This window comes from Carcharodon carcharias, chromosome 1, assembly GCF_017639515.1.
Source record: "Carcharodon carcharias isolate sCarCar2 chromosome 1, sCarCar2.pri, whole genome shotgun sequence".
Lineage (NCBI taxonomy): Eukaryota > Metazoa > Chordata > Chondrichthyes > Lamniformes > Lamnidae > Carcharodon > Carcharodon carcharias.
In genome coordinates, this window is record NC_054467.1 from 178,301,778 (window position 1) to 178,317,185 (window position 15,408).

General features: G+C 46.0%; 1 protein-coding gene across 8 annotated transcripts in view; it reads right to left on the reverse strand.

The window, feature by feature from the left end:
• The window catches only part of ddx4 (DEAD (Asp-Glu-Ala-Asp) box polypeptide 4), a 172,938-nt gene that overhangs the window by 89,718 nt on the left and 67,812 nt on the right, over positions 1 to 15,408 (reverse strand). For all 8 annotated transcript variants that reach the window (XM_041193870.1, XM_041194199.1, XM_041194283.1 and 5 more), the window contains exons 2-3: positions 2,987 to 3,083; positions 2,836 to 2,890 (exon numbers count right to left, since the gene is read on the reverse strand). In XM_041193870.1, coding sequence (XP_041049804.1) covers positions 2,836 to 2,890; positions 2,987 to 3,055 — 124 coding nt within the window. In that variant the 5' untranslated portion in view covers positions 3,056 to 3,083. The remainder of the gene's footprint in view (positions 1 to 2,835; positions 2,891 to 2,986; positions 3,084 to 15,408) is intronic.

Genomic DNA, 15,408 nt, shown 5'->3' on the forward strand with positions numbered 1-15,408 from the left:
TCCAGGAGAATGAACAGTATGAGTGCAGATCCAATAACACTCAAGAAGCTTGACACCATCCAGGACAAAGCAGCCCATCCATCAACATAAACATTTACTCCCTCTATCACTGACACACAATCGAAGCTGTGTGTACCCCATTTACAAGATGCACTGTAGCAACTCACCAAGACTCCTTCGACAGCACCATCTAAACTTATGACCTCTAACATCCATAAGGACAAGGCTAGCAGATGCATGGGAACACCACTACCTGCAAATTCCCCTCCAAGCCACACACCATCCTGACTTGGAAATATATCGCTATTCCCTCACTGTCACCGGGTCAAAATCCTGTAACTCCCTTCCTAACAGCATGGTGGGCGTACCTACACCACATAGCCTGCAAGCCTAGCACAAAGCAGTTACCTAGTCTGGGTTTGGTCTCCCCAATGCAGAGGAGACTGTATTGGGAGCAGAGACTGCAGTAGACCAAATTGAAGGAGGTGCAAGTGAAGCGCTGCTTCACCTGAAAGGAGCGTTTGAGCCCTTGGTCTGTGAAGGGGGAGGAGGTAAAAGGACAGGTGTTGCACCAGCAAGGGATGGGCAACAAATGCTGGCCTTCCTCACAACCCAAGAAAACCAAACAGAATTTATTAAACAAACTTAAAATTACACCAGCTGCCATGATGGGGTTTGAACCAGTGTTCTTTGAGCATTAACCTGGACATCTGGATTACTTGCCCAAATGATATTACCACTACACCACTGTATGCATTATAAAAGTGGAAGCAAACATTCTTCGAGGTGGAGAGGATACAGTGTTGGATCGAGCTGGCTAGGACAGGGATTATAAACAAATGGAAGCAAACAAGGGGGAAATGGTGGCAGAGTGATAATATCCTTGCACTAGAATTGAGAGGCCAAGGCTAATGCCCCAGGGATAGGGTTCAAATCCCACCATGGAAGCTGGTGGAATTAGAGTTAAATTAATTAAATATGGAATATAAAGCTAGTCTCATTGATAGTAAAAACCCATCCTTACCTGGTGTGACCTTTTTGAGACTCACAGCAATGTGATTGACTCTGAAACGCCCCCAGCAAGTCACTTAGTTCAAGGGCAATTTGGGGCAACAAATGGTGACCTTGCCAGCAGCACCCACATACCATGAAAGCAGAGACAGTAGAAAGGAGGGGGATAGAATTGATGGCATGAGTATGGAGTAATGGTGGTAATGATGCCTTCAATTTTGAATGTTTAACTGGGCAGCCAAAATGTACAGATACATGGGGAATTCAGGTTACCTGGACATGGGAAAGGTTAAAACAGACATAAAACCAGTTCAGATCCAGCTGCAGTGCTGTACCCAATTCTAGACACCACAAATCAGGAAAGAATAAGGCTTTGGGGAAGGTACAGAAGAGTTTTACAAGAAAACTTTCACACCTGTGTAATTACATTTACTTGGCTATACAGGAGAAGTTGAAGTTGTTCTCATTCAAGCAGAGGAGGCTAAAAGAGAAAATTTGATAGAGATGCTTGAAAATCAAGTGTTTAGGTAGCATGATTAAAGAAAAACTTGCTTCCAATGGCAAAAAAAAGTGTTAATAACCAGAAGGCCCTGATTTAAACAGGAATGGCAAAAGAACTAGAGGCAATGTGGAAAAAAAAGCTTTGACACAAGTAATTAGAATTTGGGATGCTCTGCCTTGTAGGTTGATGGTACAGATTCTATAATAACCTGAATATTTGTAGGATATTTGGAAAATAGCAGGCGAATTGGACTAACTAGAATGCTCTGCAAAAACAAAAAGGCCAGCCCAGACTCAATGTACTGCTTCTGTGCTGTACTGTCCTATTAAAATCTGTTCATAAACAGAACAGGTAGCAGACAATATGCAACAGCCCAAAATTTAAGTCTGAAGCCCTCTGGTAGGATGAAATCAACTTCTAGTTGGCTTGGTACACCCATTAACTGGAGCTCAATTCGGAGGCAGTTGTGGAAAGGAAATCTGCCCAGGGGTGTTACAGGGTCAGAGTATCACTAGGCTGCTGCTGGAGGTTGTCTATTGGAATCAGTGAGCCAAGAAGTGGAAACAACCACAAGGCAAAAAGTAGTTAATCTAGGGGTCCAGCCAAAGTGTGTATGGGCCTGTGTTAGTGTACACCAGTGGATCAAGTTTAACAGCAGAGAAGCAATGGGATTGAAATGCAAGGGTCACATTTAGTGAAGCCAGGGAGTCAATGGGGTGAAACTGTAAATTCAGGATTAGTGCAGATGATGGTTTCAATCCGAGGAACAGCTGTAAGAAGACAAGGAACACACAACTGCGGTAGCAAGAGCAGCAGAACTGTTGAGGGACCAGTGCAGCAAGAGGCACTGGGAACTTTGATGGTTAAGTGGCACAGAACAGAATCAGCAGCCATGGCAGCAAGCAGATAGCAACTAGGTAGAGTTCCAAACATCATGAGCACCAGCAGGAACAAATCTTCAAAAGGTTAACAGAAAACTGAACCCACTGAAGCAATCCAGCACAGGCATAAAGGCAATCTAGAGAATACACCATTGGTAAAAAGCGACCCAGTTGGAGATAACGGATAGCTGAAAACCCTACGAGAAATGAAAGTTTTTCTAATAAATTTTAACCGAATAGCTCCTGGCTGGAACTATCCACAAACACTTAGTCACAACTTGTCCTTCATCATAGAATTACGATCTACAAATCAACCTGAAATTGCATTTTAGTGAACTTGCCTTTAAAGCAACTTCCTTATGGCAGAAGTTCTGAAGTATTAAACTAAATTGACTAAGATTCTTTTTATACCAAAAACATTTCAACATACGAGGTGCTTACCTTTCAAGTCAAAAGGCTGATTGCCATTGATGGCATCCTCATTCATTAGGCCAGCCTAAAATTTAAAACAATACACAGCCATCAATATTTACTAACAAAGGAAATCCAAATTCAGAAATCAACAGACACTTTGAAACAGCAAAACACCAACCATATCATTGAATGATGGAATAATGGCTACAGGTTCCGTTCCCAGTTCTGCATCCCAGTCTTCTGTCATTTTGAGGTAGTTCGACTTATCCACACAACTATGATCCAAACAAAGAATAGCAAAATAAATAAATTTATTCTGTGTCTCTCAAAGAACTTAACAGGTCAGATGGCCATTTGTACTTGTAAATGAAGTTATTCTTCAACTGAAGTCAGTTATTTCAATTTCATTCCCATCGGTTCCCTGACCCCTCATATATTGTCTTTACAAATTAATAGCCAAATCTTCTTTACCTCAATGGCTATTTGTAGTCAAGCTTTTTTGAAGAGTACCCTAATGCTTTGGGGCAAGCGGTCATAGTGGAAGAAAGAAGTTAAATCAATGATTGGTGGAATTTAGCTCAACTGGTTCTGAGGTGCAACTGCCAATTCAGTTTGCTCCATTGCGAGGGCTCTCAACAAGAGGTCTACAACCCCTAGCTATCCACAAGAAAGTTCCAAGGGTTCACCAAATAAGGGTGTTTCAAGAATAAAACTCAGCAGGTCTGGCAGCATCAGCGGAGAAGAAAAGAGTTGACGTTTCGAGTCCTCATAACCCTTCAACAGAACTAGGTGAATCCAAGGAAGGGGTGAAATATAAGCTGGTTTAAGGGGTGTGTGTGTGTGTGTGTGTGTGTGTGTGTGTGGGGGGGGGGAGAGAAAGAGAAGTGGAGGGGGTGTGGTTGTAGGGACAAGCAAGCAGTAATAGAAGCAGATCATCAAAAGATGTCACAGACAACAGAACAAACGAACACATAAGTGTTGAAGTTGTTGATATATATCTAAACGAATGTGATAATTAAGAATGGATGGTTTCTGGAGGAACAACACCTCATCTTCCGACTGGGCACTTTACAGCCTTCCGGACTGAATATTGAATTCAACAACTTTAGGTCCTGAACTCCCTCCTCCATCCCCACCCCCTTTCTGTTTCCTCCCCCTTTTGTTTTTCCAATAAATTATATAGAGTTTTCTTTTCCCACCTATTTCCATTATTTTTAAATATTTTAAAATCTTTTATGCTCCCCCCACCCCCACTAGAGCTATACCTTAATTCCCCAACCATCCATTCTTAATTAGCATAATCGTTTAGATATATATCACCAACTTCAACACCTATGTGTTCTTTTGTTCTGTTGTCTGTGACATCTTTTGATGATCTGCTTCTATTACTGCTTGCTTGTCCCTACAACCACACCAACCCCCTCCACTTCTCTCCGCCGCCGCCCCCCCCCTCGCCACACACACACCTTAAACCAGCTTATATTTCACCCCTTCCTTGGATTCACCTAGTTCTGTTGAAGGGTCACGAGGACTCGAAACGTCAACTCTTTTCTTCTCTGCCGATGCTGCCAGACCTGCTGAGTTTTTCCAGGTAATTCTGTTTTTGTTTTGGATTTCCAGCATCCGCAGTTTTTTGTTTTTATTTCAAGAATAAAAGCTGGTTAAAAATCCAGATATACAATAAAAATTCTATTGGCCTATTCCTGGAATGCACAGGGAGCACACTTGAAGAAATTGCACAATCCCAAATAAGGAGATTAGTCGTGGCAACCGGCAGTGGGTTCTTTTCCCCAACAGACCAGCTGTTCTCCTGCCCGCTTTAAAATCGGGCAGGTGCAGCAACAGGTCAGTGTCTGTTTTGTGGTGTAATGAGCCTAGACTAAACCAAAGAATGGTGGCTAATGTTTGGCTGACTTCACCTCTCCCTCTTTACACAGTTGACTGCTGCTTGATCAGAACAGAGCCAAGCATGGTGCCAGCAACTGATCAAACTGCCTAATGGAGCTAGAGTCCATGGGCCTGAGTTCCAGATAAAATTCACCTTTTATTATATATGAAGCGCACCACTTTTGATGGGAAATGAGCCTGGAGTTTGGGTACATATAATATGGAGCTATGCATGGATATGCACGGATATGCTGTATTTTTGTCAAGCCACATGACAGCAGCCACTCAGCATCAGCAACATGTTTAACATGAAGTAGGGCAAAAATATATGCTCAATTATATAACTAATTGATAGAAAAAAAGGAATCATGGATTTAAAACAAAAACAGAGGGAGAGCCTCCAAAGCAAATAGATTGCTTAATATACTGTGGAATAGGGGGTGCTCAGTGTGCACTGGACACTGCAAGTAATCTGGGCCCTGCCAACATTCCTGTAGCACCAAAGTTGCACACCCAAAAAAGGCAGAATGCCAAGGTGTTGCAATGTAACTATAACCGCAGCAAACAAAAGCATAAAGTCAGACATATCATGTCCACAGGGAAAACATGATAAATCTAACCTGGTCAATTACTTCAAACAGGTTTTGTTTCCAATCAGCAATGGAAACACAGTCATCAATAAGTGGTTGTCTAAATCACTGATGGCTGCTCAGGCTTTGCCAGTGTGACTCAGCTCTACACCTCAACACATTCTTATTTGACAAATAGACACAAAGTAAATATAAAAACAAAAAAACTGCGGATGCTGGAAATCCAAAACAAAAACAGAATTACCTGGAAAAACTCAGCAGGTCTGGCAGCATCGGCGGAGAAGAAAAGAGTTGACGTTTCGAGTCCTCATGACCCTTCGACAGAACTTCTGTCGAAGGGTCATGAGGACTCGAAACGTCAACAAAGTAAATATTACTTACCTGGCAGGGGAGAGACCTTCATCGCGTTTCTGCCAGGGAAAGAGCAATGGCTATAACCAGTCAAACCCCTTACCATGGGGTACCTATCACCATCCGAGTCATGGTGAAGGGTAGCGAGCAAGGAACAGGAATGGATAGGACCTTCTTCACGAAGAGGATCTTATTCAAGCTGTGTGGTTTTGAGGCTGCGGATATCTACTGCCTACAGGATTTCCCCAGCGCTGGTTTCTTTGATGTGACCTTCAAGCATGTGGCAGCTTGTGTCAAACTCCTGAAGGTGTTTGAGGAAAAGAAAGACCTGCCAGAAATGAAGATCCTGACGGCAGAGCCGCTCTTTGTTCTACCGTTGCATCGTGAACGGTTTGCGACGATGCATCTGTACAACCCCTACGTCCCTGTCGCTGACGTGCTCACCTTCCTTACCAGGTACTTCGATAAGATTGGGAGCTGCACTGAAGTTAAAGATAATTTGGGGATCTGGACATGTAAACGCCAGGTTAAGGTAACACTCAAGACCGACGGTAAGGGAGCCGTTTTCCACCCCACTTCCAGATTCGCTATCGGGGGAAGCCGTGGTTACCTTGTCTACGCTGGGCAACCCAAACTTTGTCGCTCATGCAGCAAGTCTGGTCATGTGGAGGCCAATTGCAGTGCCGTCCTCTGCAAGAACTGCAAAAAGGAAGGGCACCAGACAAAAGATTGTAAACAGGCTAAGTGCTGCAACCTGTGTGGCGAGGCAAGTCAAGTCACCTCTACAAGACCTGCCCCAAACGTTGCCGTATTTATGCACAGACAGCTAAAGCCAACGAGGGGGAAGCAGAAGAAATGCCTCGTGTCACACCAACCACCAAGACCCCCAGGGAAAACATCTGGACAAAGGAGGACACAGAGAGAGACAAGGTGGAGAAAAAAATTGAGGCAGCAGACAGCCAATCAACAGCACTGCCCCCTGAACCTCCCACTCCTCAGGAGAGCGAATCAACGGAGGAGGAGGAGGCAGCAGTGGGAAAGCAGCAGGGGGAGTGGCAGCTGGTGAAGAGAGCCAAAAGGAAGAAGGGGCTAAAAAGAAACCAAGCCACTTCCCAGACAAGAGTCAAGAGGCGTCTCCTATCCGACACGGATAACAAGAGCAGCAGCTCTTCGGACGAAGAAGGGCCAGGGCGGCGCCAACAGAAGAAGCGGCAAAACGCTAGGGAGTTGGAGGACGAGTCACCCAAGCTCCAGAACATTGGTGACAATGAGGAGACCAGCGCACCCCAACTTGGCCCACAACCCAAAGAGGCCAGTGCACCATAACCCCAGGAATCTGGGAGCAGTGAGGCGCTCAGCGCACCCCAGATCCGGGAAGCCGGGAGCAGCAACGCCCCAGAGGGGGAGAGGATTGGAGAAGCTTCTCCAACAGAGGACATTTCAAACCCCGCTCTCTGCACGGACCCCCAGATGCCACCCGAGCAGAACACCGCCAATGGGGAGGTTCAGGACGCTTTCCTCAGCCCATCCCAAGTGAAGCAATTTGAGCACACCACGGGCATGAAGGAACTCTCAGAGACAACAGGTTTGGTAAGCGACTAACTGCTTTAAAATGGGTGTAAAGATTGTATCCATAAATGTGCGTAGCATTAAATCTACTACGCGATGTGTTGCGACCTTGGACTACCTTGCCAAGGTCAAAGCTGACCTGCTGTTTCTACAGGAGTGTGCGATACCGCACCTCAGCTCCTAAAGGCAATGGTCACGATGGTGGTCCCATGGGCCATCGATCTGGTCGGGAGGAAACGACTCTCGTTCCTCCGGCCTGGGGATTCTGCTGCGGGGAGGCAGCCTCACCGTCTCCAAGGTTAAGGAGGTGGTGGGCGGGCGTAATGTATAAGAATGCTCCACTCCGGTTAATTAACGTCTACGCCCCATTACAAGGGGCTGAGCGGCTGGAGGTTTTTCAGCAGCTCCCACAGCTGCTGGCAACCTCCAGGCCGGTCATTCTGGGCGGTGACTTCAACTGCATCATCGATACGGCTGGTCGATCCGGCAGGGCCGACAGCAGATTGGACGCTACATCCAGATCCCTGATGGAAACAGTAAAGGATGCCAAGCTGCACGACGTCTTCAGCAACCCTGCAGATGGAGCGCAGCGTAGATACACCTGGTCGCGGCCTGACAGGTCCGTCTGTTCCAGGATAGACTTCCTGTTTGTGTCCCGCGCATTTCCAGTCAGATCCACCGACGTCAAGCCGGTGTTCTTCTCTGACCACTGCCTCCTACTGGCTGACTGCCACTTAGAGAAGGACCAGAGGGTTGGCAGGGGGGTATGGAAGCTAAACGTGCAACTGCTGACCCCAGAGAACATTGAGGAGCTCAAGAGGGATTACAAAGGTTGGAGAACCATGAAACCCCACTTTGAGTCCCTGACACACTGGTGGGAAGCGATCAAGGGAAACATCAAGAGGTTTTTTGTCCTCAAAGGCACCCAGAAAGCTAGAAAGGAACAGAGGGAAATGTCCTGACTCCAGAAAAACATGCAGAATCTGCTCCGGCTGTGGTCGATGGGGGTCGATATCAAGGAGGAACTCCAAGAGGTGAAGAGCCAGCAAGCCTCGCTTTTTGCCTTGGAGGCCTCCAAGATCATCTTCCGTTCCAGAGTCCGCTCTGTAGAGCAGAATGAGACGTGCTCACGTTTCTTCTTCCAAAAGGTACACAGAGAGAGCTCTGTGATCAGCAGCCTGAAGGAAGAAGACGGCTCAGTTAAGTCCTTGCAATCTGACATTTTGAGGATTAGCAAATCCTTCTATGCCGGATTGTATGACGTAAAGCCCACAGACAGCACGGCCTCCCAGTCCTTCCTGTCCTCTATCACGGAGGTCTTAGATGACAGTACACGGGAGAGTCTGGACAAAGCGCTAACTCCTGACGAACTGACTGAGGCCCTTGACTCCTTCGAGAAGAGTAAAACTCCCGGAAGCGACGGCTTGCCGGCGGAGTTGTATTCGGCTCTGTGGGACTGGATCGGCCCAGACCTGCTAGAAGTGTACGAGAGTATGCTCCTGGCCGGCAGTATGTCAGAATCTATGAGGAAAGGCATTATCACCCTCATCTACAAGCACAAGGGGGAAAGGGAGGAAATTAGAAATTGGCGACCCATTTCACTGTTGAATGTGGACTATAAAATTCTGTCCAAGGTCATCGCCAATCGGGTCAAATCCACTCTGGAATTGGTGATCCACCCTGACCAGACCTGCACTGTGCCCGGCAGGAAGATCTCTGACAGCCTCGTGCTGCTCAGGGATACGATTGCCTACGTACAGGACAGGGATGTGGATACCTGCCTCATCAGCCTGAATCAGGAGAAGGCCTTTGACAGAATATCGCACAACTATATGGTGGATGTGCTCTCCAAAATGGGGTTTGGGGAGGGAATTCGCAATTGGATCCAACTGCTCTACACTAACATCAGTAGTGCAGTCTCAATCAATGGGTGGGAATCAGATAGCTTTCTTATTAAATCTGGAGTCAGGCAGGGCTGCCCTCTCTTGCCTGTTCTTTTCGTGTGTTGCATAGAACCCTTTGCTGAGTCCATCAGGAAGGATCCGGGCATAAGAGGAGTGACGATCCCAGGTAGTGGAGGCACTCAGATCAAAGTCTCCCTGTACATGGACGATGTCGTCATCTTCTGCTCTGATCCGCTGTTGGTGCACAGACTTATCCACATCTGCGACCAGTTCGAACTGGCCTCGGGAGCCAAGGTAAATCGTGGGAAGAGCGAGGCCAGGTTCTTTGGGAACTGGGCTGACCGATCCTTTGTCCCCTTCACTGTCAGGGCTGATGGCCTGAAGGTGCTGGGGATATGGTTCGGAGGAAAACAAAAACAGAATTACCTGGAAAAACTCAGCAGGTCTGGCAGCATCGGCGGAGAAGAAAAGAGTTGACGTTTCGAGTCCTCATGACCCTTCGACAGAACTTGAGTTCGAGTCCAGGAAAGAGCTGAAATATAAGCTGGTTTAAAGGTGTGTGTGTGGGGGGGCGGAGAGATAGAGAGACAGAGAGGTGGAGGGGGTTGGTGTGGTTGTAGCGACAAACAAGCAGTGATAGAAGCAGATCATCAAAAGATGTCAACAACAATAGTACAATAGAACACATAGGTGTTAAAGTTAAAGTTGGTGATATTATCTAAACGAATGTGCTAATTAAGAATGGATGGTAGGGCACTCAAGGTATAGCTCTAGTGGGTTTTTTTTTATATTTTATATAATGGAAATAGGTGGGAAAAGGAAAATCTTTATAATTTATTGGGAAAAAAAAAAGGGGGTAACAGAAAGGGGGTGGGGATGGGGGAGGGGACTCACGACCTAAAGTTGTTGAATTCAATATTCAGTCCGGAAGGCTGTAAAGTCCCTAGTCGGAAGATGAGGTGTTGTTCCTCCAGTTTGCGTTGGGCTTCACTGGAACAATGCAGCAAGCCAAGGACAGACATGTGGGCAAGAGAGCAGGGTGGAGTCTTGCCCACATGTCTGTCCTTGGCTTGCTGCATTGTTCCAGTGAAGCCCAACGCAAACTGGAGGAACAACACCTCATCTTCCGACTAGGGACTTTACAGCCTTCCGGACTGAATATTGAATTCAACAACTTTAGGTCGTGAGTCCCCTCCCCCATCCCCACCCCCTTTCTGTTACCCCCTTCTTTTTTTTTTCCCCAATAAATTATAAAGATTTTCCTTTTCCCACCTATTTCCATTATATAAAATATAAAAAAAAAACCACTAGAGCTATACCTTGAGTGCCCTACCATCCATTCTTAATTAGCACATTCGTTTAGATAATATCACCAACTTTAACACCTATGTGTTCTATTGTACTATTGTTGTTGACATCTTTTGATGATCTGCTTCTATCACTGCTTGTTTGTCGCTACAACCACACCAACCCCCTCACCTCTCTGTCTCTCTATCTCTCCGCCCCCCACACACACACCTTAAACCAGCTTATATTTCAGCTCTTTCCTGGACTCGAACTCAAGTTCTGTCGAAGGGTCATGAGGACTCGAAACGTCAACTCTTTTCTTCTCCGCCGATGCTGCCAGACCTGCTGAGTTTTTCCAGGTAATTCTGTTTTTGTTTTGGATTTCCAGCATCCGCAGTTTTTTTGTTTTTATATGGTTCGGAGGGACCAGGGCACGCGTTAGAAACTGGAAGGAGTGAGTGTCTATGGTGAAAAGGAAACTGGGCATGTGGGAGCGACGCTCCCTCTCCATTGCGGGTAAGAACCTGGTCATCAGGTGTGAGGCACTCTCGCTGTTGCTGTACGTGGCGCAGGTCTGGCCCATTCCACACTCCTGTGTGGTGGCGATCACCCGAGCCATCTTCCGCTTCACCTGAAGGTCGAAAAGGGATCGTGTCCACAGGGACACGATGTACAAGCCTCTAGATAAAGGGGGGAAAAAACGTGCCCAACATCACCCTCATACTGATGGCCACCTTTGTGTGTGGTTGCATCAAGCGGTGCGTAGACCCTCAGTATGCAAACACCAAGTGTCACTACATGCTGAGGTTCTACCTGTCCCCGGTGTTGCGAAGGATGGGTCTGGCCACGATGCCGCGGAACGCTCCAAGTAGTTGGACCGTGCCGTACCACCTGTCCCTCGTGGGAAAATTTATGCAGAGAAACACCTTCGACCACAAGTCCGTCAGGCAGTGGTCGGCACGTAACATCTTAAAGGCCCTGAGGGAAAAGAAGAGGGTGGATCCTGTGGGATGGTTCCCTGAGCAGGCTGACAAAGTAATTTGGCAGAATGCCTCATCACCAGAACTTTCCAACAAACACCAAGATGTAGCTTGGCTGGTGGTGAGAAAGGCCCTCCCTGTAAGATCCTTCCTACACACCAGGAGTCTCACCCCCCTGCACGTTGCCCTCGAGGAGGCTGTGGTGGGGAAGAGACCGTTGTTCACCTCCTTGTAGATTGTGTCTTTGCAAAGAAGGTCTGGAGAGGGATGCAGTGGTTGCTGTCGAGGTTCATCCCGAGCAGTTCTGTGACAGAGGACTCTGTGCTCTACGGGCTGTTCTCAGGGACACACACTGAGACAAACATCAACTGCAGCTGGAGGATCATCAACTCGGTGAAAGACGCTCTTTGGTCTGTCCGAAACTTGTTGGTTTTCCAGGGCAAAGAGTTGTCCCCGACCAAGTGTAGCAGACTAGCACTTTCCAAGGTCCAGGACTACTTGCTGAGGGACACAGTTAAGCTTGGGGCAGCCGCCGCAAAGGCGCAATGGGGAAGGGTCGCTGCCTAAGACCTTTCTGCCACAGTGCACTGGGGGACTGGGAACTGTAAAGAGCCCCTCAGGCTGTACAGATTAAAATGCATGTCTGCCAATGATTGAAATATTCATTGTTTTTTTCTGATACACCTTGTGTTTCAGTTTGTAAAAGTTGAACCTGTTTGTATTTTTGTAATGGTGATTTAAAATGTTCAAAATGTTTTTGAAGATTTATGAATAAAGTATATTTTTGCAAAAAAAAAGTAAATATTACAACAGGTAGAACTAGCTGCCCAGGATATCAAGGCAATATTCAGAGAATGGCACCAATAAGCATCCAGCAAATCTGAAGTCAAATGAAATCTCCAGTGATTGGAGGTGTACTTGACAACACGCAAACATACTGGGCAAGATCTTGTTTGAAACACTGTTATTGACAAAATACTAATAACTGTATCAGTCATGGTTCAATTGATAGCACTCACTCTGTCAGAAAGTTATGGGTTCAAATCCCACTCCAGAGACTTAGAATTGAGCACAAAAACGTAGCTGACACTCGAGGGTATGCTGTTAGCGGTGCCATCTTTCAGATGAAACATTAAGCAGAGGCCCCATCTGCCCTTTCCAAGCGAATATAAGAGATCCCATGACATTACACTAAAGACGAGAGCAGGGGAATTATTGCCATAATCTCAACCAATATTTATCCTTTAATCGTCACAAAAACAGATGATATCTAGTCATTACCTCATTGCTACTTGTGGGAGCTTGCTATGTGCATACTGGCTGCTATGTTTCCTATATTACTGTAACTACAGACTCAAAAAGTACTTCATTGAAAGTAAACTGAGATTTTGCGAGGTCATGAAAAGGTGCTATATAAATACAGGTCTCTCTCCAAATCAGACAGCAAACCCAGGGGTTTAAGAATTTAGAATTTACCCTGCAATTTGAGAGGAAAAAGCTGGAATCAGATGTAACAGTATTTCAGTTGAATAAAGGCAACTACAGAGGCATGAGGGAGGAGCTGGCCAGAATTGACTGGGAGATGAGCCTAGCAGGAAAGACAGTAGAACAACAATGGCAGGAGTTTCTGGGAATAATTTGGGAGACACAGCAAAAATTCATCTCTAGGAAGAGGAAGCATACTAAAGGGAGGACAAGGCAACCATGGCTGACAAGGGAAGTCAGGGACAGCATAAAAGCTAAAGGGAAAGCATACAATGCGGCGAAGAGCAGTGGGAAACTAGGGGATTGGGAAGCCTACAAAAAGACCAACAGAGGAAAACTAAAAAAGAAATAAGGAGGGAGAAGATTAAATATGAGGGTAAACTAGCCAGTAATATAAAAGAAGATTGCAAGAGTTTTTTTAGATATATAAAGGATAAGAGAGAGGCAAAAGTGGACATTGGGCCGCTGGAAAATGACGCTGGAGAAGTAGTAGTGGGGAACAAAGAAATGGCGTAGGAACTGAATAGGTACTTTGCGTCAGTCTTCACAGTGGAAGACACGAGTGACATCCCAAGTTCAAGAGAGTCGGGGGGCAGAAGTAAGTATGGTGGCCATTACCAAGGAGAATGTGCTAGGAAAACTGAAAGGTCTGAAGGTGGATAAATCACCTGGACCAGATGGATTACACCCCAGAATTCTGAAGGAGATAGCTGAAGAGATAGTGGAGGCGTTAGTGGTGATCTTTCAGGAATCGCTGGAGTCAGGGAGGGTCCCAGAGGACTGGAAAATCGCTAATGTAACCCCCCTGTTTAAGTAGGGAGTGAGGCAAAAGACGGGAAATTACAGGCTGATTAGCCTGACCTCGGTCGTTGGTAAGATTTTAAGAGTCCATTATTAAGGATGAGATTTCAGAATACTTGGAAGTGCATGGTAAAATAGGGCAAAGTCAGCATGGTTTCATCAAGGGGAGGTCATGCCTGATAAATCTGTTAGAATTCTTTGAGGAGGTAATGAGTGGGTTAGACAATGGATGTTATCTACTTGGACTTCCAGAAGGCCTTTGACAAGGTGCCGCACAGGAGGCTGCTCAGTAAGATAAGAGCCCATGGTGTTAGAGGCAAGGTACTAACATGGATAGAAGATTGGCTGTCTGGCAGGAGGCAGAGAGTGGGGATAAGGGGGTCCTTCTCAGGATGGCGGCTGGTGACCAGTGGAGTTCCGCAGGGGTCAGTGTTGGGACCACAAATTTTCACTTTATACATTAATCATCTAGATGAAGGAACTGAGGGCATCCTGGCTAAGTTTGCAGATGATACAAAGATAGGTGGAGGGACAGGTAGTATTGAGGAGGCGGGGAGGCTGCAGAAGGATTTGGACAGGTTAGGAGAATGGGCAAAGAAGTGGCAGATGGAATACAACGTGGGCAAGTGTGAGGTCATGCACTTTGGGAGGAAGAATAGAGGCATAAACTATTTTCTAAATGGGGAGAGAATTCAAAAATCTGGAGTGCAAAGGAACTTGGGAGAAGAAGTCCAGGATTCTCTTAAGGTTAACTTGCAGGTTGAGTCGGTAGTTAGGAAGGCAAATGCAATGTTGGCATTTATTTCATGAGTACTAGAATATAAAAGCAGGGATATGCTGCTGAGGCTTTATAAGGCTCTGGTCAGATCACATTTAGAATATTGAGAGCAATTCTGGGAGGATTCTGGGAGTATCTCAGGAAGGATGTGCTGGCCCTGGAGAGGGTCCAGAGGAGGTTCACAAGAATGATCTCAGGAATGAAATGCTTAACATATGAGGAACGTTTGAGGACTCTGGGTTTATACTCGATGGAGTTTAGAAGGATGAGGGGAGATCTGATTGAAACTTACAGAATACTGAAAGGCCTGGATAGAGTGGACGTGGGGAAGATGTTTCCATTAGTAGGAGAGACTAGGACCCGAAGGCACAGCCTCAGAGTAAAGGGAAGACCTTTTAGAACAGAGATGAGGAGAAATTTCTTTAGCCAGAGACTGGTGAATCTATGGAATTCCTTGCCACAGAAGGCTGTAGAGGCCAGGTCATTGAGTGTATTGAAGACCGAGATAGATAGGTTCTTGATTGGTATGGGGATCAAAGGTTACGGGGAGAAGGCGGGAGAATGGGTTTGAGAAACTTATCAGCCATGACTGAATGGCGGAGCAGTCTCGATGGACTGAATGGCCCAATTTCTGCTCCTATGTCTTATGGTCTTAAGAGATAAGTTAAAGGTTGTGAATCTCCAAAACCTGCTGGTCGATTTAAACTGTTCTGCCTTTTCACACAAGTGGTATCATTTCCAAGCTCCGTTATTTTTAAAAACTTGCAGGATTTGTAAAAGCGTCCATAAAACTCACCACAAAAAGCAGAGTTTGGTAATTACCTATATAAGATACTTAATGACCAACTACTCTGGTCCAGAAACTGAACAACTGAAACTGTGGAGTATTATTTCTACTGCTGGTAACTTATTTGCAAAGATTTTTAAAATGCCAAATTTTAAATCTTACTCTTCCTTCCTCCCCCCCC